Source organism: Cydia strobilella, chromosome 17 (assembly GCF_947568885.1).
Source record: "Cydia strobilella chromosome 17, ilCydStro3.1, whole genome shotgun sequence".
Classification (NCBI taxonomy): domain Eukaryota; kingdom Metazoa; phylum Arthropoda; class Insecta; order Lepidoptera; family Tortricidae; genus Cydia; species Cydia strobilella.
Window position 1 is genome coordinate 15,287,548 of NC_086057.1, and position 23,767 is coordinate 15,311,314.

Consider the following 23,767-nt stretch of genomic DNA (forward strand, 5'->3'; position numbering starts at 1 on the left):
CCATCTGTCGACACACTTTAAAACTAAAAATAAATATTTATAAAAATACGATAAAATGTATTTAAATATGGATAAATGATTTTTTTTATTTGCATTAATTATTTTTATGATTTTGACCCATGTTCTTTCACTGATATGCGTTAAAATTGTTAAATAACAAAGGAAACCGTCTACGCCATCTATACGACAGTAGGCCAAAGCTAGTAGAGCCCTCTGAACGAGAATCAAATTTTCTTGATTTTCGAGGCACGTTTTTTCCTTAGACTGTATCCATCTATTACGGAGTTATATCTATCTTAGACTTTGACTTACCTACACATTTTTTTATTTATGTATAATTTTTTATTTTTTATACTTGAACTAAAACAAGATAAGGATAAAATTCCCATCCCGTCATGGGATATGATATCGACGTGATACTCGTAAGCTTATCGATTCAGATAGATTGGGGATTGGGATATGTGAGATGATATAAATATTGGGCGGAGATGCTGACATCTTTAGTACGCGCAGTTTAGCGTGGCTCTTTGACGATGAAGCTGTTCCTTTTATTCGCAGGTAGGCAAGCTTAATTGATACATTTTTTTCGGACTTTTTCATTTCTCGTGCTCTGAAAGTGGGTCGTTGTTGTTCTAAAAAGTGTGCAGAAAATAATACGTTTCTATGTACGTCTTTTTTCTTTTTTTTACGATAAGCAATCAAAATTTTGGCTTTAAGTGGATTTGTTGTACACTTTCTATTCTGATAATTAACTCCTCATTCCATAAATAAAGATATTTTGACATAAATTTCGCTGATTTAGCGAACTAGACTCCACACTCGCGTTCGCGGCTTGGCGCCGCGATTCGCGCACGAGTGTGGAGGGAGCCTTAAATTTATTTCCTCTTACTAACACACTGATTGCTAGCGACTCGCTCGGCGACTTCTCTGTTCGTAGGCGCCAAAGAGAATATATATGATAGAGGGGTACTGTCTAGTATATTTTGTAATGCCATCTATCGACACACGATTAAAACTAAAAATAAAAATGTATAAAAATATCATAAAATGTATATACATATGGATTAATAATTATTTTTTTATTTGTATTTATTATTTTTATATGATTTTGACCCATGTTCTTTCACTGATACGTGTTAAAATTCTTAAATAACAAGCGAAACCGTCAACGGCATCTAGCCGAGAATAGGCCAAAGGTGTAGGCGCCATCTGTTCGAGAATCAATTATTTTTGATTTCCGAGGCACGGTTTTTCCTTAAGACTATATTCATCTTATACGGAGTTATATAGGTCTTTGGTAGGCGCTTTTCACTACAAAGCGGAACAAACACGTTATCTTCTACAAGCGTAGAGTGTAGCTTGCGCTGGCAATGCGTTAATAACTCTTTGACTGTATGCAGCGAAAGGTTGACAACCGGAGACCAAGAGCAAACTTTTTTTCGACAGGAGTGACGGCAGTGCTGTGCGTTGCGCCACGCGCCCAAAACACCAGGAGTCTGCTGGTCGAAGAACATGCTGATGGTGGTTTCCATGTCACCATCGTTAACGGTAAGCAGTTAATGAGAGCTACCGCGTTTAATTTCGCCGCTAGGGGCGCTAGTGTAGATGGTCTTTCAAAATGTCAAATGCATAGAAGTTTTGGGGGTTCCAAGCTTTTTTATCGGGAACTTTCACTCCTTATTCATAATTGTGGTAAATCTTTGTCCATCTTTGATTAATCATGGTAAACAATAGATATAGCACAATAAATGTTAGGTTTAAAAAAAGTGCCAACTAAAATTATATGCAAAATTAAACAGGTCGAAAAAATGGCACATTTATATATATACACGTTAAAATACTTTTGTGTATATTAGAACGTATTGATTTTATAAAAATAAGCATAGAAAATATTTGAGATCTGTTTTTCTGGACCTACATCTACCGTGGCGCCAACTGGTGAGCACAAAAACGGTTGCCCTCATTGCAGAACGTGCAGTGCCGGCCGTCACGCAGAAATAATCTTGTTGGTTGAGGAGTCTTAATCTCACCGGTGGACGTGCATAAAGATTTAGAACTTAACCATATTTCTGTACAGTTCTTTCAGTTCAGTCAGTTTTAATTTCTATGAATGATTGCTTATGAATAAATAACAATTTGGAAGTGCATGCATGCATTGAATCCACTCGCAATTTGCGTAATATTTGCATTTCATGGAGACCCCGCGACGGGCGCCCCGCTGGTCGCCGTCGCTCGAGCATCCGCTCAGTTTGCACCCTTATTTATAACTGCGATGTTGAGGTCACCAGGAATAGGCCAGGGACCTATATATGTTAAGAGGACTTAGACCAGCTCCCACACACTGGTTTAACACGAAGAAACGGACACCCCAACCCTCCCCTTACATTGTTTAACCCCTTATATTGTTTAATTTTTTTAGATGCAGGAGTGTCGGATGTCCTCGGCATCTTAGGCCGCAACGTCATAGTCGATGACTCCGTGACCTTTGACGTGACTTCAACCTTTGATGAGGACAGCGGCGGTTACAAGATCACTGTGACCTGGGACGGACCTAGTGACCGGGTGTTTGAGGATTGCTTCGACTTTGGTATGTTTGGTGGTAGTGGGTGACCCTGCCTATGAAGCCGATGGTTCTGGGTTCGAATCCCGGTAAGGGCATATATTTGTGTGATGAGCACGGATATTTGTTCCTGAGTCATGGATGTTTTGTTTTTATTTAAGTATCTGTATATTACATATATCGATGTCTGAGTACCCACAACACAAGCCTTCTTGAACTTACCGTGGGACTTCGTCAATTTGTGTAAAAATGTTCTTATAATATTCATAAAATTAAAATAAAACCAACATAATTAAAGCCCGACCAGAAATATATGATAATTGTCAAGAGGGCGCTGTTTATTCTCATGTATGTGGTGACAGTTCAGTTTAGTATGAAAAATTTAGTTCTAATGAAATTCCGCAACATGGCGCGTGATCATATATTCCTGGTCAGGCTTTAAAACAGCCGCCGGTTACTTGAAACTTATTTAATTACTATCTCGATAGACACTTCACACTAGACACGTCAGACTTAACTATAAGTTTTCCGTTGGGTGTTGAAAACAGCGGGATGTTGTCCTAAGAACTATATTGCTCAGATAAAGGGTGTATTCCCATTCATCCCCACCCCACGGACAATGAAACTATCATAATTATTTACAATGGGAAAGTCCAATATAGCAACTATCAAAATTGATGTTACGTATAATAAGATAGATAGGAATCTATGGCCACCCGTTACACGTGCAGCGGGGACAAATGTGAATAGGTATAAAGGTATAAAGATAGGCAAGGCGAACATTTTATTGCATAATATTATTGTGGAAAACTGCAGTTCTTAGTTTTGTTCCTAAAGGCGTCCGCTAGCTGACGCGCACGCACGCGGATGCCTTTGTAAAAAAAAACTGCCGCGCGCGTCCGCGCCAGTTAGCGTTGCAATACTATTACTTATTCTGTGGCGTTGCTCATACTACCCGCGTCAGCCAGCGGACGTCTATTATATCTTGACGGGAGATTTATTTTGAAAGGTTTGTTTGTTATTTATTATCAACCGTATGTCCTGGTTAGCAACAAGCCGTATCTATCAGATTAAATAACCAACAAACACTTCACTTTTCAGACACACCTCAATTGATCTCGAACAAAATGATATATATTTATACTTTAAAATAAAACTTTTTTTTTAAGACGGATAAGGTAAACGTCCTAGTGCCCGAGATGCTCAATAGGTGACACCCTCTGCTGTCACCTTATTGACAATGATGATACGTACAGTCGCCAACAGATCGGAGCGACCAAGGTTTACATATATCTGGATAAAGTCTCTAATATTATCAAGGCCTCTATTGAAGTATATGTTCAGATATTTATGAGTACTTTGGCTGCTCCGATATATCAGATTATCAAGAAAAATTATCGTGGAATCGCCCATTTTCCGCTGCGGCAAAGCTGCACCAGCAACGGTGCTGCAGGCTCAATCCATACGTTACCTTTATTGTTAAGTAGGTACGCTTGGCGAATAACTTAGTATATTAATATGATGTAACACATCTGCTTCGAGCCCTGTTTTGTTATTTTAAGTTTACAAGGATAAAAGAAATGTTGCTATTCACAGGAAACAAACAATGGTTCGCCGGCCCCGAGCAGAAGGAGCAATATTGGCCCCTCCAGCACTCCAACCTGAAGAAGTACTCCATCATCTCCAAAGAGGACGACAACGCCGCCGTCTCCGAACGCTACTGGCTCAACTCCGCCGGACACTACTTCTACGTTCACCCCGAAGCACCCCTTTTCGTAGACTACCACAACAGCCTAGACAACCATATATGCTTCATCGCTGAAGTCACCGCCCCTTACTCCACTAGACGTACCCACAACGTCCTCAAATACGACATCTGGCTTTTCGAAAACGCTAAAGTAGCTCATCAACACGCAGTCGACACTTATCTAGGCAAACCATCAGGCATACCTGACTATCGCATGATCCAGTACCCAGTCTGGTCTACCTGGGCGAGATACTCCAGAGAAATCGACCAGGACAGTCTCTGGGCTTTCGCCAACGAGATTAAGGATAGCGGATTCCCCAACGCTCAGTTCGAAATCGATGATCTCTGGGAAATCTGCTACGGATCCTTAACCGTTGATGAGAGGAAATTGCCTGACTTTAAGAAACTTATCCAGGATATTAAAGGGTTGGGTTTTAGAGTTGCTATATGGGTGCATCCTTTTATTAATAAGGACTGTGATCCTTGGTATTCTGAGGCTCTGGAAAAAGGCTACTTGGTACTTAACGAAGAAGGTAGCCCTGATTCAACCTGGTGGAACAATAACGGATCTCTTCCCGGTTACATTGACTTCACCAATCTGGAGGCAGCTGCGTGGTATAGCAGCAGGCTCCAAGATCTGATTGATACCTACGATATTGATACGCTGAAGTTTGATGCCGGAGAATCCAGCTGGTCTCCTCAGGTTACTTTCACCCTCATTTTAGGTACTTTAGATAAGATTAAATACGATTGCATGAGTAGTTTTTGCAGGCATTATGCAATTATACAGTTTCTTATGGTTAAGCTTTGGGATTTGATTTCTTGCTTCTCAATGTGTGCTCTTCGTGTACCTTAAGTCACGAAGAGGAGGATCTGAAGTCACTTGGCTAGGACAAGTATAGAAAACGCCGAACGAAACTTAAATAATGTAGGTATAGATCACGTCGCTTATGATTCGCATCAGCCGGGCTAGCACATGATTGGCGCGAGAGTATCTCGCCGCGACATAGACTACCCGTCCCTCTAATTCATACAGTTAGTAAAAGACGGTAGTCTATCTCGCGCCGGCGAGATACTGTCGCGTCAATCATGTGCTCGGCCTACTGATATCTCAATATATTCTGGCTTTTCGATTGTCATTTGTTAATAAACGTTTGTCATCTTAGCTACGGCTCTGCTGCTGTTGGGACTTGAGGATTCCAACTCCATTGTTTTTGACTTTGTACTTTTATTTGTCTGTAGATCCCTGTACAAAATGGCGACATCGACCTCCACCCGGGACACATCGTACTGACCTACGTCAGAGAAGTGGCCAAGTTCGGACCCGCCATCGAAATACGATCCGGGATGAGGTAAGATTCATACTTAAATGGAATGTCACACAGCTTTTTATAATCCGTCTATGCTGTAGCGACTTCGTAGCGAAAAACTAATAAGCTAATTTGAATTCTCCCCTCATCTATTCGAAGGTTAGCTGGAAGAGATCCGTTATCTTATAGGGATAAGCTCGCCTCTGTACCTCTATTTCTGTAAATTTTATGTTAACCTGTGTTGTGTATAATAAAGTGATTACTACTACTAGGTACTAAAAACGTTGAAGTTTTTTATGATAGGAGGCAAACGAGCAGACTAATCGACTTTTGGTAAATAATTACCGGCGCCCATGGACACCTGCAACATCGTTGCCGGACTTTAAGATGGGAGTACGGTCTTTTTTGAAAGTTTGAAGGTCGTATCGGTCGCATTGGTCGGAAATGCTATAAACGTATTTTCATAGAAAATCTACGTTTATGGTGGCACTCTTACTCTCTGTCTCTTGCCAAGCCGTGCGGAGTTAGCTTTCAAACTTTGTAATTGCAAAATCTGTGCAGGAGTTAGCTTTAAAGAAGGACTCTTAAGGTACACAGGCAAGTGTCGTCGCTTTCGTAACCTTCTCTGCTCAATCCTTATTAAACCCCATTTCTGGTCACCACAGGACCCAAGACCTGCCCGTATTTATCCGGATGGTGGACAAAGACACGCTGTGGGACTTCAACAACGGTCTGGCAACGCTAGTGACCACACTGTTATCCATGAACCTGAACGGCTACACTCTGGTGTTGCCTGATATGATTGGAGGGAATGGGTGAGGAGCTTTGGTGCTTTTTAAAAGTCATGGATATCATGATGTGACAATCATTTCATTGGATCGCCACTTCATGCACTAACCAAACCTAACCTAACCATATCATGGTAGTGATTAATTCGAAGATGGCATACCTATCATGAAATTATCAAAGTCTATGATCTGTTCACGACAGATATATAGTCCTCCTCATCGTTTTCGATGACGGCGACCCTAAATAAACATTATGGACGTTGTCTAGTGTGAGCCCTAATGTGGCTGGCCAGGCCGAACTTGCTCTTAAATGCTCTATTGCACTTGTGACAATAAAGTTGGCCAGCTGCGTTGAACGTATACACGTAGGAGGGTTTCCGCAACTGGCGTTTTATATGTCTAATAGGCTGGTGAGGAGGTTATCTTCAAATATTTTGGCACCGTTATGGGTTATGACAAATAAATTTGTTACCACACTCTTGTTTTTGAACCTGAATGGTTACAACTTATGAACAAGTCGCAAGAACTGCTCTTTAGGCTTTATATAACATTTTACTATTTTTTTTTCAAGTATAACAAACCTACTTATATTTTACGTTTGTTCAGATACAACGAGAAGCCAAGCAAGGAGCTGTTCATTCGTTGGCTGCAAGCCAACGTCTTCATGCCGACTCTGCAGTACTCCTTTGTACCCTGGGACCATGATGATGAGGTAATGAACACTGTGATGGCAATCTAAAGACTGATGGCGACCAAAAGATGTCGGACACCATCATATACCTATTTTGGCATCTTTGGTCCGATTGCATTCTTATACGGATTAGAACCCATCTAAAGCTAACTCTGCACTCAATTTGCAGTGACAGAGTTTGGAAGTTCCACCACTCAGGTCAAATTTCTATTAAATTATGCCACTGCCAAGTCTGTACTGAGTTAGTTCAGATGGATTCTAGCGATTTAAAAGTGCTAAAAATTTGGCATCTTTGGTTCGATAGTCGATAGTATTTTGTTTCTGTATTAGCGCACAAATACACCTCCGCCCATTACGTTATGGTTATCTACTTTTGTACCTGTAAGGGGTTATAACATGTACATTTTCGTCAGACAATTTCTGCTGAGAGAGACAGAGAAAGGTAGGTATATATGTCCGACGAAATGGGAAATATATAACAGGTAACATTTCGATGACTTCATAAATATATCTATTTTAGTAATTTGAATGACCGTTTCTTGTCACAATATTATGCAACCATTTATCATAACTTATCAGGCCCTTGAGATATCGCATTGGCAAACAACACTCTTATAGAATCTTATGGACTTCTTCGTTCAAAGTTTCAGGAAAACTCCTGGAATTTTATTATTATGGTGCACTGGGTCGAGGGTCGAGGCTGATAACCAATTTCCAATATTCCAATCTAATTAATTAGATTTTTCATCAAACGAACTTTTTTAAAGGTGCTGATAGACTGATAGAGTATTTGCAGTTTTTAAGCAGTTTCGGCGAATTATTCGACGAACGCTAATACATTCTTCTGTTCGCCAGAATGCTCAAGTGTATAGCACAAAGCGTAACCAATTTCAATACTGATAATATTATACAAAATTCATCATTCGCTTGCCCTTGTCCCATTCACTTGGGGTCGGCGCAGCATGTCTTTTTCTTCCATACATCTCTGTCACCCGTCATCTCATCATTCACTTGCGTTAGTTTCATATCATCTTTCACACAGTCCATCCACCTTTTCCTCGGTTTTCCTCTCCTCGTACTTCCCTCCACATTCATTCTTAATACCTTTCTCGTCACATGACTTTCATCCCTCCGCATCACAAATATCACAATCAATATTATACAAAATTATATACCATTAACTAAGTCTGTCTACGTCATCTTAATCTCGAGACAGCATGACTTATCAGTTGAACTAAGGTTCCAGTCGACAGTTCCAATACTAGTCACTCTCCACCTTAATTCCTGGCAATAGAGGTGACAAATAGGCTGTCAACTCTTGGATTAGGATTTAAGCACTGGGACTATGGATGGTATAGAAAGGATCGCAATCTCTTATGGCAGAATTGTTGCAAAAGTGACCAGCTTTTAGCTGTAAATAATAGTTCCAAATCTCTCCGGTGGCGCTAGGTAGGCTGAGACCAAAGAGTATTGTAATATATAAGACTCTATGACATGAACCATAGAGGTATAATAAATGTAGAAATGAAATGGGGGAGGGGCAGCAAATAACCCGACCAAATTACGTAGGTTGTTTCTGGTATGTTGTCAGGAATGTTAAAACGTGTTTTTAATTGTGTCGCATTGCGTATATTCTGTCCGTCACGGTCGCACGGGTGCACATCTATATAAAATACTAGGTGTATGGTCTAGGTACTTCAGTGTATGGTGGCGCCGCCCATTTACTGTTTTTTACGGTCACTTTTTGATACACGAAGATTAATTTCCTTACCTCTACCTTCCATAACTGGGACATTTACCTTAAGCAGTGTTGCCCGGGCTTTTAAGTTATAAGTTATAGTCCGACAAGAAATTGTAAAAAATATTGAGGGCGCGACTTCCTACGTAACTGTCACAGATTTGACTTAAAATGCTTAAACATGTCAACAATTTATTAGTATGGTTTTTCTTCTTCTTCTTTGCCATTTTATTTTATATTTCTACTATTTTATGCTGCACTTACAATACCCACGTTTCGTTTAATGAAAAGTCACATTTTTAAACGGAATAGTATAATTTTTGTCCAAGTATTATAAAATAAAATAAAAAAACGGAAAAAAAATCACGTTGTTGTATGGGAGCCCCACTTAAATATTTATTTTATTATGTTTTTAGTATTTGTTGTTATAGCGGCAACAGAAATACATCATCTGTGAAAATTTCAACTGTCTAGCTATCACGGCTTATGAGATACAGCCTGGTGACAGTGGTGACAGACGGACAGACAGACAGACAGACATCGAAATCTTAGTAATAGGGTCCCATTTTTACCCTTTGGGTACGGAACCCTAAAGACGGCCATATAGGCACGCATATTATCGCACATGTCACCGTTGAAAGCCAAAAGTCACGCAAATGTTATTTTGTGACCATTTGGCAACACTGACCTTAAAATTAATTTGTTTTCAGACGGTGGAAATCTGCAGAAAGTACACTCAGCTTCATGCCGACTATGCCGATGAAATCGTGGCAGCTATGGAGGCCTCTGTCAAAGACGGTACCCCTGTGAACGCGCCCATCTGGTGGCTCGACCCTACGGACGAGACAGCCCTTGCTACCTGGGATGGTAATACATTTGTATAGTTAAGTAGACTCTAGAAAATGTTCACGGTATCGTGACAACCATGGATGCGTCAGTCAAAGATGGTACCCCAGTGAACGCGCCCATCTGGTGACTCGACCCTACGGACGAAACAGCCCTTGCTACCTGGGATGGTAATACATTTGTATAGTAATCTAGACAATGTTCACGAAATCGCGACAACCATGGATGCGTTAGTCAAAGATGGTACCCCAGTGAACGCGCCCATCTGGTGACTCGACCCTATGAAACAGCCCTTGCTACCTGGGATGGTGATTTAGTACAAGTAGACTCTAGAAAATGTTCACGGTATCGTGACAACCATGGAGCCGTCAGTCAGAGATGGTACCCCTGTGAACTCGACCCTACGGACAAAACAGCCTTTGCTACCAGACCTGCTAGCATGAGTTGCGTTCTCGCGCGACAAGTATCGACTCGCGCGCGAGAACGCAACTCATGCTAGACGGTCTGGGATGGTAAACATTTGTATAGTAAAGTAGACTCTAGACAATGTTCACGAAATCGTGACAACCATGGATGCGTCAGTCAGAGATGGTACCCCAGTGAACGCGCCCATCTGCGGACGAGACAGCCCTTGCTACCTGGAATGGTAAACATTTCTCTATTAAGGCTACAGTGCCGCACTCTGATGGAATCCCGCCTTTACGTAAAGTAGACTCGTTGTCAACCCTGACGAAATCGTGTATTCGACAAGCTGCGCAATGTGGCTTACGGAACAATATTGTGTTCCTATTAAAGTTTTTATTAGTGGGTTTCTGTACTGGTGGTTATGGAGATTCTTCAAACTACTATAGGAAGCATGCATGAACTGTTGGGGGCAGCGTAGGATCCGTCAGAGTTTTGGCGCGAGGCGTAAATATGAAGTTTATGCTTCCGATATAGCCCACGCGATGATAGAATATAGAATCCACAAGCACAAGAAAACGTTTGAGACCGGTAGATGGTAGCACTTGCTTTGGCAATGTTGCTTGTTTACGTTTCCGATTCAGCTCACAAGATGGTAGACCCTCGAACGTACACGGCCCCAATGAGGGCTAACGCGTATGAATTCGCCGCTAGGGGTGCTAGTAGATGGTAGTCTTTTCCATAGTTCGAAATGTCAAATGTCACTTGTCACTTCAATGACTGACAGCTGTTCTTTAGTCTTTTGGACCACCATCAACAGAGGCGCCAACTGGTGAGCAAAAAAACGATAGCCCTTATTGGGCCACTTTCGGCACTTACCTTATTCGTATTGTCCTGTAGCGTATTCAAAATACTTCAAGGATTATTGATGTACATTTTACTGCCATACTTCAGACTAATCGCTCGATTAAGTACCCAGAAGTGGCACTGACTAATGCCTCCATTAGTCCCATTACTTGACAATTAGATAACGCCTCTGACAACAGGGCAAAGGGCAATTCACAGAGCTATGCGGTGCGCTGTAGATACAACCAATCATACCAATCAACCAAGATACCTAAGGCTCAATTTGTGCATTACAATGTGTTTTGTTTTGTACAATTTGCTAACAAAATAAATTCAACAAACATTTTAAGTATATGTTGGGCATTACGAGAGTATAATGAGTCCTCGCACACAGAGCGGTCCAAAGTTTCGCATTCAGAGTTCTGCGTTCTTTTCAATGTAGGAAGCTCCTATTAACGCACACAGGAGGCGTTCAGGCAGGAAGCGATCTAGAGTTCTATTCCCGCTGAGACAGCTTAGAGAACGCCAGGACGCCGCGATGTCAACCGCCGCGGTGCCGTTGACACAGAAAATAGTTATTTGTGCAACAAGAGCGGAAAGTTTTTTTTCTTGCGAGTGTTTATTTTGAGTCCCGAGAAAGCGAAAGATTCTATAATTGAATCACGAGTAAAGCGAGTGATTCTAAGTTAGAATCTTGAGCGTAGCGAGAGACTCAAAAACACGAGATGTAAAATAACTTTACTCTCGTGTTGCGCACATAATTTTTCACCTCAGTAGTGAGAACATATTAAAGGTTAAAATGTATTTCGAATTACACAGATTAATTCAGAAAAAAAAAACTTGTAATTAAAGTATGAAGTGGCAGTTCATGGCCTTCACTAAATTAAAAAGCTACTTTGTTTCACTCCCTGGAATGAGGAAAGTCGCACTTTCTTCACTCCCTGGAGTGAGGAAAGTCGCACTTTCCTCACTCCAGGGGGTGACGAAAGTAGGCTTGTTCGAGCTGCTGAGGTGAAAAAGATTGAGTTAGTCAGAGAAATGCGTTTTCTTTATATTCCGATCACTCTAAAGCGAGGTTTAGACTAGCAAGAACTTGCATGCAATTTTAGTTACATTGCGGTATCTGATCAACCTTTTGAATACAGTTGACTTTAGTAGTCGGCAATGTAACTTAAATTGCGTGCAAGTTCTTGCTAGTCTAAACCTCGCATAAGGCTAAGTTTTGCACCGACGTCGTAGTGACAATACATACATATCCCGTAGTATTTATCAGTACGGTTTTTCATCATGTCAGCCGATAGACGTCCACTGCTGGACATAGGCCTCCCCCAAGGCTCGCCACTCCGACCGATCCTGTGCCGCTCGCAACCACCGAATTCCCGCGACCTTCACCAGTACGGTTTTTACTCACTATTATTTGCACGACGTACAACCGCCGCGGACACTCGTGCCTGAGGATGGATTCCCAAAGAATCCGAAACATGTCGCCAAAAGCGACTAAAAATAATAGTGAGTAAAAACCGTACTGATAAAAGTGATAAATATTTTGAAATATGTCTCACGATAGTTTAAGTGCGAATATCCCGTAGTACCCATAGACAGATATTTAACGTATAGTCAAGTGTAAAAATATGGGTGTAGACAACTTACTCAAACATATGTCTCATAGTTCTTAATTCGCTGATATAAGAGCTATGAGAAATATTCTTGAGATGATTTGTTCACCCATATTTTTAAACTTGACTGTACCTTAGGCGTGAATACTTACTTAGCTTGTTCGGACTCCACAGTTGGTTTTCTGTGAATGTTTTGTGAATAGCATAGGTATGCTGTTTGCTTCACAAGTTACGCGATAGTGGCAGTTGTTCTCATGGCGGACAATGGGAGATATATTTACAAAAACATCTTAATTAAGTAACTCTGACATTTACGAGTGCGGTTGATGGATTTACTTTAACTTTTTTTACCGTTTCTTCTTTCTCTCAATGGCAAATTGATTTTCTTTGGATTTTCTTACGATTACCAAATTTGTGATAAATAGGTTCGGAAAATAGGGTCTAACTGTACTTTTTGAAGCAAATAAAATGTCTTTAGACGACTGTTTTTTTTTTTAAATTAAAGACTAAATTGGAATTTCGTGCCTTTGGGAACCGATCCGATCCGATCGGTGCAGTGGTTCGCTTTCCTAAAGCGTAAAAATAATTTAGAGATCCGTTATTCTAAACGTAAACGTACTCGTGAAAGCTTCAAATATTTTATATATTTATTTTAATATGTTTCCAGAGTTCCTCCTGGGTGAGAAGATCCTGGTAGCACCCGTGTTGGAGCAAGGAGCGGTGTCCCGTACAATCTACCTGCCGCGCGGGACGTGGCGCGACGCCGAGGGCGCGGTGTACGAGGGGCCCACGACCCTGGACTATCCGGCGCCGATCGATGTGCTGCCCTACTTCATTCACCAAAACTAATGTTCTGAAAGCCTGGTCGATGTCACCAAGGGCGACTTCCTCGCTCAACGCACCAATTAGGGCTAACGCGTATGAATTCGCCGCTAGGGGCGCTAGTGTGGATGGTGGTCTTCGCAAAGTTCGAAATGTCAAATGTCACTTGTAACTTCAATGACTGACAGCTGTTCTTTAGTCTTTTGGACCACCGAGGGACCACCATCAACAGAGGCGCCAACTGGTGTGCAAAAAAACAATAGCCCTCATTATTGTCTGCGTCCAGACCACACAATTAAATTGTCAATTCAATCAGATTGTGCGAAAAATTGTCCCGTCTGGATAGATTTTATGAGCAGTGTAGTAACAGCTTTAGTATTATACAGATGGCAGTAAATTTACTGGGGTTACAAAATTTACTATGACACTGACAGTAACGCTCTAGTGTATCAGTTACTCTATGGTATTATTGGCATTCAGCGATAAAATGCCCCCAGCAGCCTCAACACCATGCTACCGGGGCCGACTTTAAGCCCCCTCTACACTCGTACGCGAATCGCGAATCGCGAACGCGAGCGTGGAGTCTAGTTCGCTAATCAGCGAATCGACTTCGCACTCGCGTTCGCGGCTTCGCGCCTTGTAGTCTGGAGTGGGCTTTAGAATTAGGATTTCAATTTTATAATATTTTTGTTTAACAATAAAGTTTTATTTAATTATGTTTATATATTTTAAGTTTATTTTTTTCATTAGGGAACAAGGCTTACATTACATATAGGTTAAACAATAACATACGTACCTATGTTAAAGTTGTATACGTAACTTTGGGAACAAATCAAATTATTTTGTCAAATATTTTGATTTGTGTTTTATTTATTTATTTCATTTTATTGTAGTCATGTTAAGTAGTATGACTCAGTACTATATATAAATTATAAAATGATATAGATGTCATATACTATAGAAAAGTGACCAAGCCCTCCGCCACTGGAGGGCTTGGTCACTTTTTTAGGGTTCCGTACCCAAAGGGTAAAAACGGGACCCTATTACTAAGACTTCGCTGTCCGTCTGTCGGTATGTCCGTCTGTATTTCGTCATCTGTGATAGCTAGACAGCTGAAATTTTCACAGATGATGTATTTCGGTTGCCGCTATAACAACAAATACTAAAAACAGAATAAAATAGAGATTTAAGTGGGGCTCCCATACAACAAACGTGATTTTTGACCCAAGTTAAGCAACGTCGGGCGGGGTCAGTACTTGGATGGGTGACCGTTTTTATGGATACGGAACCCTTCGTGTGCGAGTCCGACACTCGCACTTGGCCGGTTTTCTTTAGTATATGACATCTCAACAGTCCAACGCGGTGGCCCGACCAGGTTAGCAAATCGCTAGCAATCGTCCATGATGCCTTAGAAGTCGCAAGAGATCGAAATGCCTGGAAATCTGCCATCCGGAATCATGTGCTCCACGTAGGAGGTCACCCTCAACACTGAGGAGAACGAAGCAAGGAGGAGGAGGATATGACATCTAAGTATTTCAGTTTACAAAAACATACTTAAAAACCTAAAAATAACACTGAACATTACTTTAATGTTGGCGACACAACGGTGTGGCTTCTTTGCATTACTGCCTGCGTAGGATTCGGGTAACAAAACTAGCAAATAAAAAAAAATTGATCATTAATTTTTTCCCGTATAGTTGCCAACAGATTGCATTATATTCCGAATCCAAACTAAGTATAAAGAAACGGGTATATACTGCGTTATGGCAAGGTCGTATTTGGTAATGATATTCCTCTGGACCCCGACGATCCATCCTCTGTACATGAGCGGGCCGCCGGCGTCTCCCGAACGAGCCTGCTGCTGGTCCTTTTTACATCTCGGTGCTATACACAGCGTACTATATTTAAACGACTCGTAAGACTCGCAAGGGATCACTACACCTCTACCGACTTGCAGCGGATGCAGCTGCTCTTCCATAATCTCAAGGCGGCTCGAGGGCCTGAGATCCTTGGATATTCTTCCGAAACCGGCGTACCTGACGGGCAGCCCGAACAACGTTTTATAGTCAAGCGCCAGGAGTTTCCCGTACGTTTTTCCATTAATTTTCTCGATGAACACCAGTGCGATGTCATTGATGCCGTGAACGTGAGAGAAGCTCGGCTGGATGAATATTTGGTATACTCTTGCAATTTTATTCGTTTCATATATAGTGAAGTCTCCATATTTGATTGTCATGTCGAGAGGTGTCCGGTTTTCTACGCAGTGGCCCGACGTGAGGACCCAGTTCATGTCCAAGAGACTTCCGGTGCAGAATCTGAGGTTGTTACTAGAGTGCAACAGAATAACGGCGAAAGAGAATCGGCCTCTCGTGTCGTCTTCGCCGTCATACACACGAAGACTGTTCTCGGACGGGATTTCTCCCACGGCCAACTCTACCATTAACAAGAGAAGAAAGATGGACATTATAAAAAAATTATAAAACGGTCCGCACGCGCCTTTTAGATCCAGCTAAAGCGTTTTATCGAGTAGGTACCAATAGAAAGCAATAAAATATGGTGCACTTAGTTTTATGTTTGATTTTATGTTTCAATTGCATTTTATAACAAGAAACCGTTTATTGAAATGTATCAAGATTAAAAATAGGTATCGTAGTGGTTCTATTATTTTCTCGACAACCTCATTAAAGCACTATCAAACTGTCAAAAAGGGCGATCCTTCCAGGAAATCATTAAAATATCTCGGTTAAGTTGTTAGCTTAATAGGTCGTCCAACATGAGGGCGGAAACCGTTCTCAACACCTGTCCGTGTGAAGTTATTTATGAAGACAATTCTCGGTACTAGCGGATCGCGGGATCGCATCTCGTTTTGATTAAGGGAATAATTATGTCAAGATAAAAAACAGGACGAGCATGTCATGCCAGGGTCATGCTCAGTGTATTAATATTCCGTAGTTAGGTAGTTACCCTTCTGTCACAACTGCCTTTACAGTACATATGGTTTGATATGGTGCTACTTTCTCGCACTAGTGCGTAAAAGAGCACTTTTCGTGCATATGTCGAAAGTATGGATGGTATAGAAAGGATGCACATCTCTTATGGCAGAAATGTTGCAAAAGTGACCGCTTTCAGCTTTAAATAATAGTTCCTAATCTCTCCGGTGGCGCTAGTTAGGCTCTGGGACATAAGCCATATAAGGCAACAAATAACCCGACCAAATTACGTAGGTTGTTTTTGGTAGTATTTCGGTGTATGGTGGCGCCGCCTAATTACTGTTTTTTGATGAACACTTTTCATACATAGAGATTTGGCTCCTTTATATAGTCTCCATGGTCGAAAGTTTAAAGGGCCATATGTACTGTAAAACGTTGTACGATACACGTGCGAATAGGTAATTCGCAACTCGTGTCGATTTTAAGCACTCCCTGCGGTCGTGTTTTAATTATCGCCACTCGTTTCGAATTTCCTCTTTTCCGCACTTGTATGGTAAATAACTATTAACAGTGGCTATTTTGCTATTAGCAAAGACAGAGTCACTCCATACATCAGTTTTCTAACCAAAACTACTATTATTTTCGTAGTCTACATCTAGCGTCAAGTAGCGGAACTCTCAGTAGGTACTGCTACTAGACAATAGATGTCGCGGGCGTCGCGGCAAACGAAAAGTCAACGCTCAACGATTTTCCGGATTTTCGGCTAATATTATAACTGATTAAGCGGAACTTTATTTTCCACTCCTTCTGCTTATAATATTAACCGTATACTGGAGACATAAGACCAACATAAGACTCCGACCGGGGCCAACCGAGACCGATAAAAACGAAAATCACTCGAAAACGCTGGCTACAACCCTATATACGACGAAGTTCCGGAACAACACTGAAGCCGACAGTCACTGTCAAAAAAAAACACTGTCACTGCCTTTGACATAAAAAAACAAACGAAGCTATTTTTACGCACGATACGATGGCAGATCCTAGAATTCGGCAAATTAAAATCAAGACCGGCGTCGTAAAGCGCATTGCTAAGGAGAAAGTGGTTTATGAAAAGGAGGCCGAGCTACAAAAGAACAGGATACAGAAGATTAAAGACGAGGGCCAAGACGAACACAACATCCGGAAACAAGAGGAGGTTCTGCAGGAGTCCCTTATGATGGTCCCTGACTGCCAAAGACGGTATGTGTAAAAAAGTAAATTGCTAGTTAAAAGTATTGTTTTAATGCTTTTTTTTTAATTTTGGGGCGTATTTACGCGACAATTTTGCAACAACGGAACAGATGGTTTTGAGGTTATGTTTGTAGCATCTCTGTTTATTGGAACAAAGTAGCGAAATGTATTAGTCATCCTCTATGACTATACTAACTGTAATTCCTTTGTATTCATTTGAATAAGTACATCTCTGGATTTTGTTATGGTTTCGGTTGGCCTAAAGCAAAGGGGGTGCAAAAAAAGACTTAGAATTTTTTTAGTAGGTACAATAACATGTCTGTTCTGGCTCTGTTTGATCGCGATCATCGCGGTCAACCTAACACACCTCCTCGCTTCGCTCGTCGTCGCACCTATCTTGTCTCTGTTACTTAAATTTACTGTTCCAAAGTGGTTTCAACTTGCGGGTCAAATATCTCGGCCATTTTTGATTTTAGAGAAAAGTTTTTCCTACAAAACATGCTTATTTTAGCGTATTACACAATAAAAAACACAATAAAAAACAGGTGTCATAATAACATCGATGAAAAGTGTCGGCACCCCCTTTGCTTTAGTCCAACCAAATTAACTAGTAATGTGTTCAAATTAAATTAAGATTAATGAAAAATTATACACAAGTTTCATGAATTTTCAGGTTGGCAAAAGCATTCACAGACCTCAAGAATACTCTAGAAACAGAGGCAGACCTCAAGGAGCATGAGGACTACCTTGTGGCTCAGCAAGTGCTAAAAGACGCCGAGTGCCAACTGGTCACAGCTTAAACTTATACCTATTTTTAATTATTTAATATAATCATTACAATCATGGCTTATTATAATGAAAATTTTGATAACCGGAATTCAACATTCCAAAATATTCCACCGCCACCCCCGCCACCAAGCTTTTACATGCCCCCTGCGGTCACCGATGAACAGTTTGTAAAGCAGTTTGAGAAATTGGACACTAAAGTTTCTAAAAAAGCAGTTTCTTTAATTGAAATAAGGGAAAAAATTCGAGCCCTAGTGCTAACTCTAAACAAACTAAAAGAAAAGCAGAAAAAACTGACTGAAAACTTTAACACATTGACAGAAGAAGAATGGAGTTCTACAGTAAGAGAGATGAAAGCAAACCAACTGAAAATTGATGAGGTTTTGTCCCTTACGAATGATTTTTGTTTGGAAAATATGAGGAAGGCCTTGGCCAAGAGATCCACTAAACGGTTGAGATTAAAACGGTTGAATAATGAGAGGAAAAAGGAAAAGGAAGAGATGATCAAAGAAAGGGAAGAAAGGTCTCGGAAAATAGATGAGAATCTGCAAAAAATTAAGGATGAGATCAAAAAAGTCAAACTGGTAAGAACTTATATTATTTTAAGAATCTGACTTGTTACTTATAAAAGTGAAAAAGAAAAGAACTCAAGAAGTGTTCCCATCTTAAATATTGAGGAATTTTATTGTTCTTTCCGTCATTTATGTATCAAGCTATGTTTTTACACTTTTTACGAACAATCTTTCTATGGCATAAGTGACACTATGATATTTCTGCAAGTCTCCAAAAAAGTTCCCAGAAGTAAAAGGTCGCCTTAATAGATTAACATAAAATTATAAATATTTCTCTCTCTTCTCTCTTTAGCCTTTTTCTACCCTTTGGGTGTAGGCGCCCATTTTGCGCCATTCGTCACGGTTCTGTGCGACTTGCAGCCACTGTTTCCCCGCAGTCTTCTTGATGTCGTCGTCCCAATGCATCTGGGGTCTACTTTGAAGACGCTCTTCTCCCCATGGTCGCCACTCGAGTAGTTGTTTGCTCCACGAATCGGTCTTTCATGCTATATTTATAGACAAATTTATTCATTAGATATACCTGAAGGTTTATATAATAAACTTTGAATTTCAGGATGAAGAGGCTAAACTAGCAGCGGACTGTATTCTCCGAGACACTCTCCGCAAGAAGCATGATGCTAGAAAGTGTATCGTCAAGCTAGAGGCCCTGGTGAGGCTGCGGAAAGCGAGACAGAACACTGCCAGGGGCCGTGGGGAGCAGTGCTCAGAGAATGATGAGGCAGAGTTTAACAACAATATTGGTATGTAAGACTTACATATATCATTTCACCTTTTTATATAGAACTCGACATTTTGATTGAGTGAAATGAAAGTAATGGACATTCTTTTTGCGGGCTTTAGGTACATTGATTAAATACTTTTGAGGAGGTTATACAGTCAGGATCAAATAGATAGTGAAGGATAGATAGATAATCCGTTTGTCTGATAATTATCGATTTGATAATAACCTAAAATTTACGAAATACATTGTTACATGATGATTATCTTATATTTCAATGGTTAATAAAAAAACTAATCGATATCAGGTCAGTTTTTATTTGTACATAGCAAAAAACGCCCCAATCAATATTTTTACTACCAAAGAATCGAAAGAAAATAAATATAGCACTATCCATACCTGGGATAATTATCCGATATTTATCGCGATATCTGGATAATTTAATAATCAGTGGTTGTTGTCATTTATTTATTATTTTGTCAACAGACAAACTAATATCCCTCTGGAAAGGCAAGCTGTCTAACTACGAACTAGAAGAGCAACTGCTCCGTGACCAACTGAAGGAGTCTCTACCAGTTGTCGGTAAAATGGAGGGTGTTGTGGAGACGCTGAAGATGTGGAAGGATGTTATGTTCGATGGGGAACCACAGTTTGACTTTGGAGGGGATGTTGGCGGATTTTTGTCAGTCAGGTATAATTTTATAAAAATGCCCTTATTTATACTTAGGAATGACTGATTTGCGGCTTGTTCCATGTTATAATCCTGATGAATTCAAATATTCACCTGTCACACGATGTTTATAAACGTTATATAACTGCCAGTGTGGGAGCGCCATTACTATTACCTCACCGCGATAACCGCTTAAACTTATTTATAGTCAAACCAAGAAATGTTTGCAGTGATTTTGACAGCACACGCAGTGCAGGTGTTATTTTAAACGTCAAACTTCTATGAAATTATGACTTATAAATAACACTGGCAATGCGTGTGCTGTCAAAATCTCTGCAGACTTTTCTTGGTCTAACTATACATTCTTTCCAATATTACTGGCAGGTATATTAACCCTTTAAGTCTTAGGGGTCTACATTTGCGAGCTGATTTGAGGAACTTAATTTTGATTCTCTGTACTAATATCAAGAAAAAGTTTAGGCACCCATTTCCGCTTGATAAAACGCGGCAAATTTCAAAACTAGGAAAATATTCAAATAATTATTTGTTCAACACAAGGGCCTGACACTCTTTGATAGAGAAAGATATTCTTATTGCGATTCCTATAAGAGGAAAGAGAAAATAGTGCCATGCTGTGGCATCATAGGTAGGCAATGGTGAAATACCGAAACTTATAAGAGTGAAAGAAAAAATCCTATGGGGCCCAAATTTTATATGAATATTCTTTCTCTTACCCCTGGTCGCGCGTCTATAACTACTTGTCTATACTGTTGAACCATATCAACATAAGTTACAACATTCAACTTCAGAAGGATGTTCAACCTGCACTCGCCATTCATACGAAGCCATATAAGACAGTTATAATAGTGAGCTCTATTGGCTTCTATTAAAGTTCAAATTTAAACAAATATTTCTTTATGACATTGCTAATATATTTTTTTCAGGGCTCAGTGGGACCAGTACATCAGCAACGAAGGCTCATCTCTCCCTATTGGTTGGGTCGTTCCTGACCCTACAGACAAAAACTAATACTGTCGTACAAACCTACTATTAAACTACTAGTCTGTTTACTACTAGTAAACAATCATTCATCTCTTGATTTTAGGAGTATCCCATGATTTTTTACAATTAAGTACCCTCGAGTCCAGCGGACGTGACAACGGATCAGCATTGAAAACCAATATTCAATTCTCAATTTAAAACCTTAAGATCGTTGTTTGGTTGGCAAAGGTGCCTTGTTGTAGAAAATTGTTCTTCGCGCTGTGAGTATGCCGAAAGAGAATTAAGTAGACAGAATGCTCACTCCCTACATCAGTTTTGTTACCAAAAGGATTTATTTTCGTAGTTGACATCTAGCGTCAAGTAGCGGAATCATCAAACTGCTACTAGTTTTAACCTCGTAAGGCCCAATGTGCATTACAATGTACACTGTTTCAATCTAATTTGAACCTTTAACTGAATTAAGTAGCATTTCTTTTGTTTCATTGTTTTCTTAAACAAACGAGTCACCCTAATCTTCTTATACAACAAGGTTCAAATAAAAAATAGGAAAACTTTGTATGGTGGGCCTTACAAGGATTGCTTTGTTGTTGTGTTTTTTTTTCTATTTCACCATTTAGTCCATCGCGAATTAGTTTTTGAGTTAATCATTTCTAATCGCATTTATTATTATTTTCTGCGAGCCCTTTGAAAACCCCAGACTTGACTGCGAGTGTCACTTTGACAGTGGCAGTAGTTTGTTTACATTAATTCCGTGAGTAAAAAAAAAACAGTACTTCATTCTCTCTTTGGTATGCCAACTCACATACTTGAAGCATTTTTGTCGTTAAAAGTAGTTAACTTTATTCAGACTTGTAGTTTCATGGGATATGGTCAAAGTGTTAATTTTGAAACAGTCTTTGCTTTTTTATAATTTAAAATGACAATTGTTACTATTACGCTATTACCGATGATTAATTTGCTATGTGGCCTTAATTTTATCAATAAAAATACTTTTAATGCTTTCTAATTTTTGTAGAGGTTTCATTTTCCCAATTTACGTAAATTAACAAAATAAACATCTTGAAATAAGGGTTCCATCCCAGCTTTTGTGCAATTACCGAACTTTGTACTATGTAGTACAAAGTTCGGTAAATGCGTTCGGTACTATACGTACATACTACGTAATTTTCAAAAGAACAAATTAGTAAGTAAGTAAATGCACTTTATTACCACAAAAAGAAAAATTCAATGTTTTTTTTTTTAATCTGGTTTTTATGGAGGCTTTGGACACTCTTCAATAACAGATTTACAATGTAAATAAAGGTAGCAACAGGCGGTCTTATCGCTGTCTCTTCCAGACAACCTTAGGGTAGCAGGATATAAAGAACAAAACAAACAGGTAGTGCACGAATAAATTGCAGGAATAAGAAGATTACACATACATATACAATTAAATAAATACGTAATTAGATATGTTGGTTATTTGTACTTGAGATTCACATGACCTACGTCATAAATTCTCATAATTTTTGTACGGAAATCCAGATATACAAAGTTTAAATAATTAGTACTGTAGATTGCAAGCAGAAATCACTCGGGTTTTTTTTTTTGAGATGGGCGTTATTACTTGTGGAATAAAATGACTACATTCCGGCAAAGTCTTTTATTTTAGTGTCCAATGTACATGGATATCGAGTAAAAACAGTCAAACCACATCCTTACGCTATTCTTACACAACTCACTATCTCAGTAATAAATGTTAGGTACGATGTACAAAGGCCTGTGCTCACCGGATGCGTGTGCGTTGTAATATCCAAAGAGATCCTTATGAGCGACGGCACACCGCTTGAGTGACGTGTGTGTGCACTGACATCTGACATGTTCAACGCCACTACTCTAGGAGGATATAACCAAACGGAGCCGCCACGTCTGTAATTTGCTGTACAAAAAAGTCTACCAATTTTAGCGGGGGAGGGGAACGTCAAATGTATACGTACAAATGTATGTGTACGTAACGTCAAAATAGCCATGTCAAATAAACGTCAGTCCATACATTGTGTAAGACAATTGATCGCCATTGACCGACTACATAGACCTAGCATTACATAGACCAGCTATACGCGTGCGCCCGTAAGGGATAGACATAGATGACGTCATAAACGTGGGGATACCATATTGGTAAAAATTACCTCAATATTTGATATCACGTTGGGGCGATTACCCTGGAGGCAAAGTTTGACGGTATTAAAATTGTTGAATAAAATGTCAATGGGCCGTTCTTTTTAGGCGTATGAACAATGAAATACCTCCTATAATTCGCGCAGGTGGTACAAAATTAAACATGTTTAGTAAATAAAACGTAAAATAAAATGTATTATGGGTTTTAATTTAAAGAAATCACAAATCGCAATCACACCAATTAATGTACACCACATTTAATCTTCACAACATTTGTTTATTTATTTTTTGAAATTAGAAGTACGAAAAAACTTCCGAGGTCAAAATTACCCA

General features: G+C 39.9%; 4 protein-coding genes across 4 annotated transcripts; 3 read left to right on the top strand and 1 right to left on the bottom strand.

Annotated features, from left to right (window-relative positions):
- The first annotated feature begins 523 nt into the window (after positions 1-523).
- On the top strand, positions 524-13,446 carry LOC134748957 (myogenesis-regulating glycosidase-like). Its single transcript, XM_063683822.1, has 9 exons — positions 524-558; positions 1,447-1,548; positions 2,420-2,587; positions 4,157-5,010; positions 5,550-5,659; positions 6,283-6,432; positions 7,012-7,117; positions 9,545-9,701; positions 13,212-13,446. Exons 1-9 carry the CDS (start codon positions 534-536, stop codon positions 13,391-13,393), a joined length of 1,854 nt encoding a protein of 617 aa, XP_063539892.1. The 5' UTR covers positions 524-533; the 3' UTR covers positions 13,394-13,446.
- LOC134748958 (GRB10-interacting GYF protein 2-like) lies at positions 9,621-22,287 on the top strand. Its single transcript, XM_063683823.1, has 5 exons — positions 9,621-9,632; positions 18,203-18,899; positions 19,441-19,627; positions 20,092-20,296; positions 21,220-22,287. Exons 2-5 carry the CDS (start codon positions 18,372-18,374, stop codon positions 21,302-21,304), a joined length of 1,005 nt encoding a protein of 334 aa, XP_063539893.1. The 5' UTR covers positions 9,621-9,632; positions 18,203-18,371; the 3' UTR covers positions 21,305-22,287.
- On the bottom strand, positions 15,035-15,806 carry LOC134749110 (chymotrypsin-2-like). The gene has a single exon (XM_063684014.1). It carries the CDS (start codon positions 15,804-15,806, stop codon positions 15,045-15,047), a length of 762 nt encoding a protein of 253 aa, XP_063540084.1. The 3' UTR covers positions 15,035-15,044.
- Positions 17,330-18,329, top strand: LOC134749111 (tubulin-specific chaperone A). Its single transcript, XM_063684015.1, has 2 exons — positions 17,330-17,538; positions 18,203-18,329. Exons 1-2 carry the CDS (start codon positions 17,330-17,332, stop codon positions 18,327-18,329), a joined length of 336 nt encoding a protein of 111 aa, XP_063540085.1.
- Positions 22,288-23,767: the final 1,480 nt, after the last annotated feature.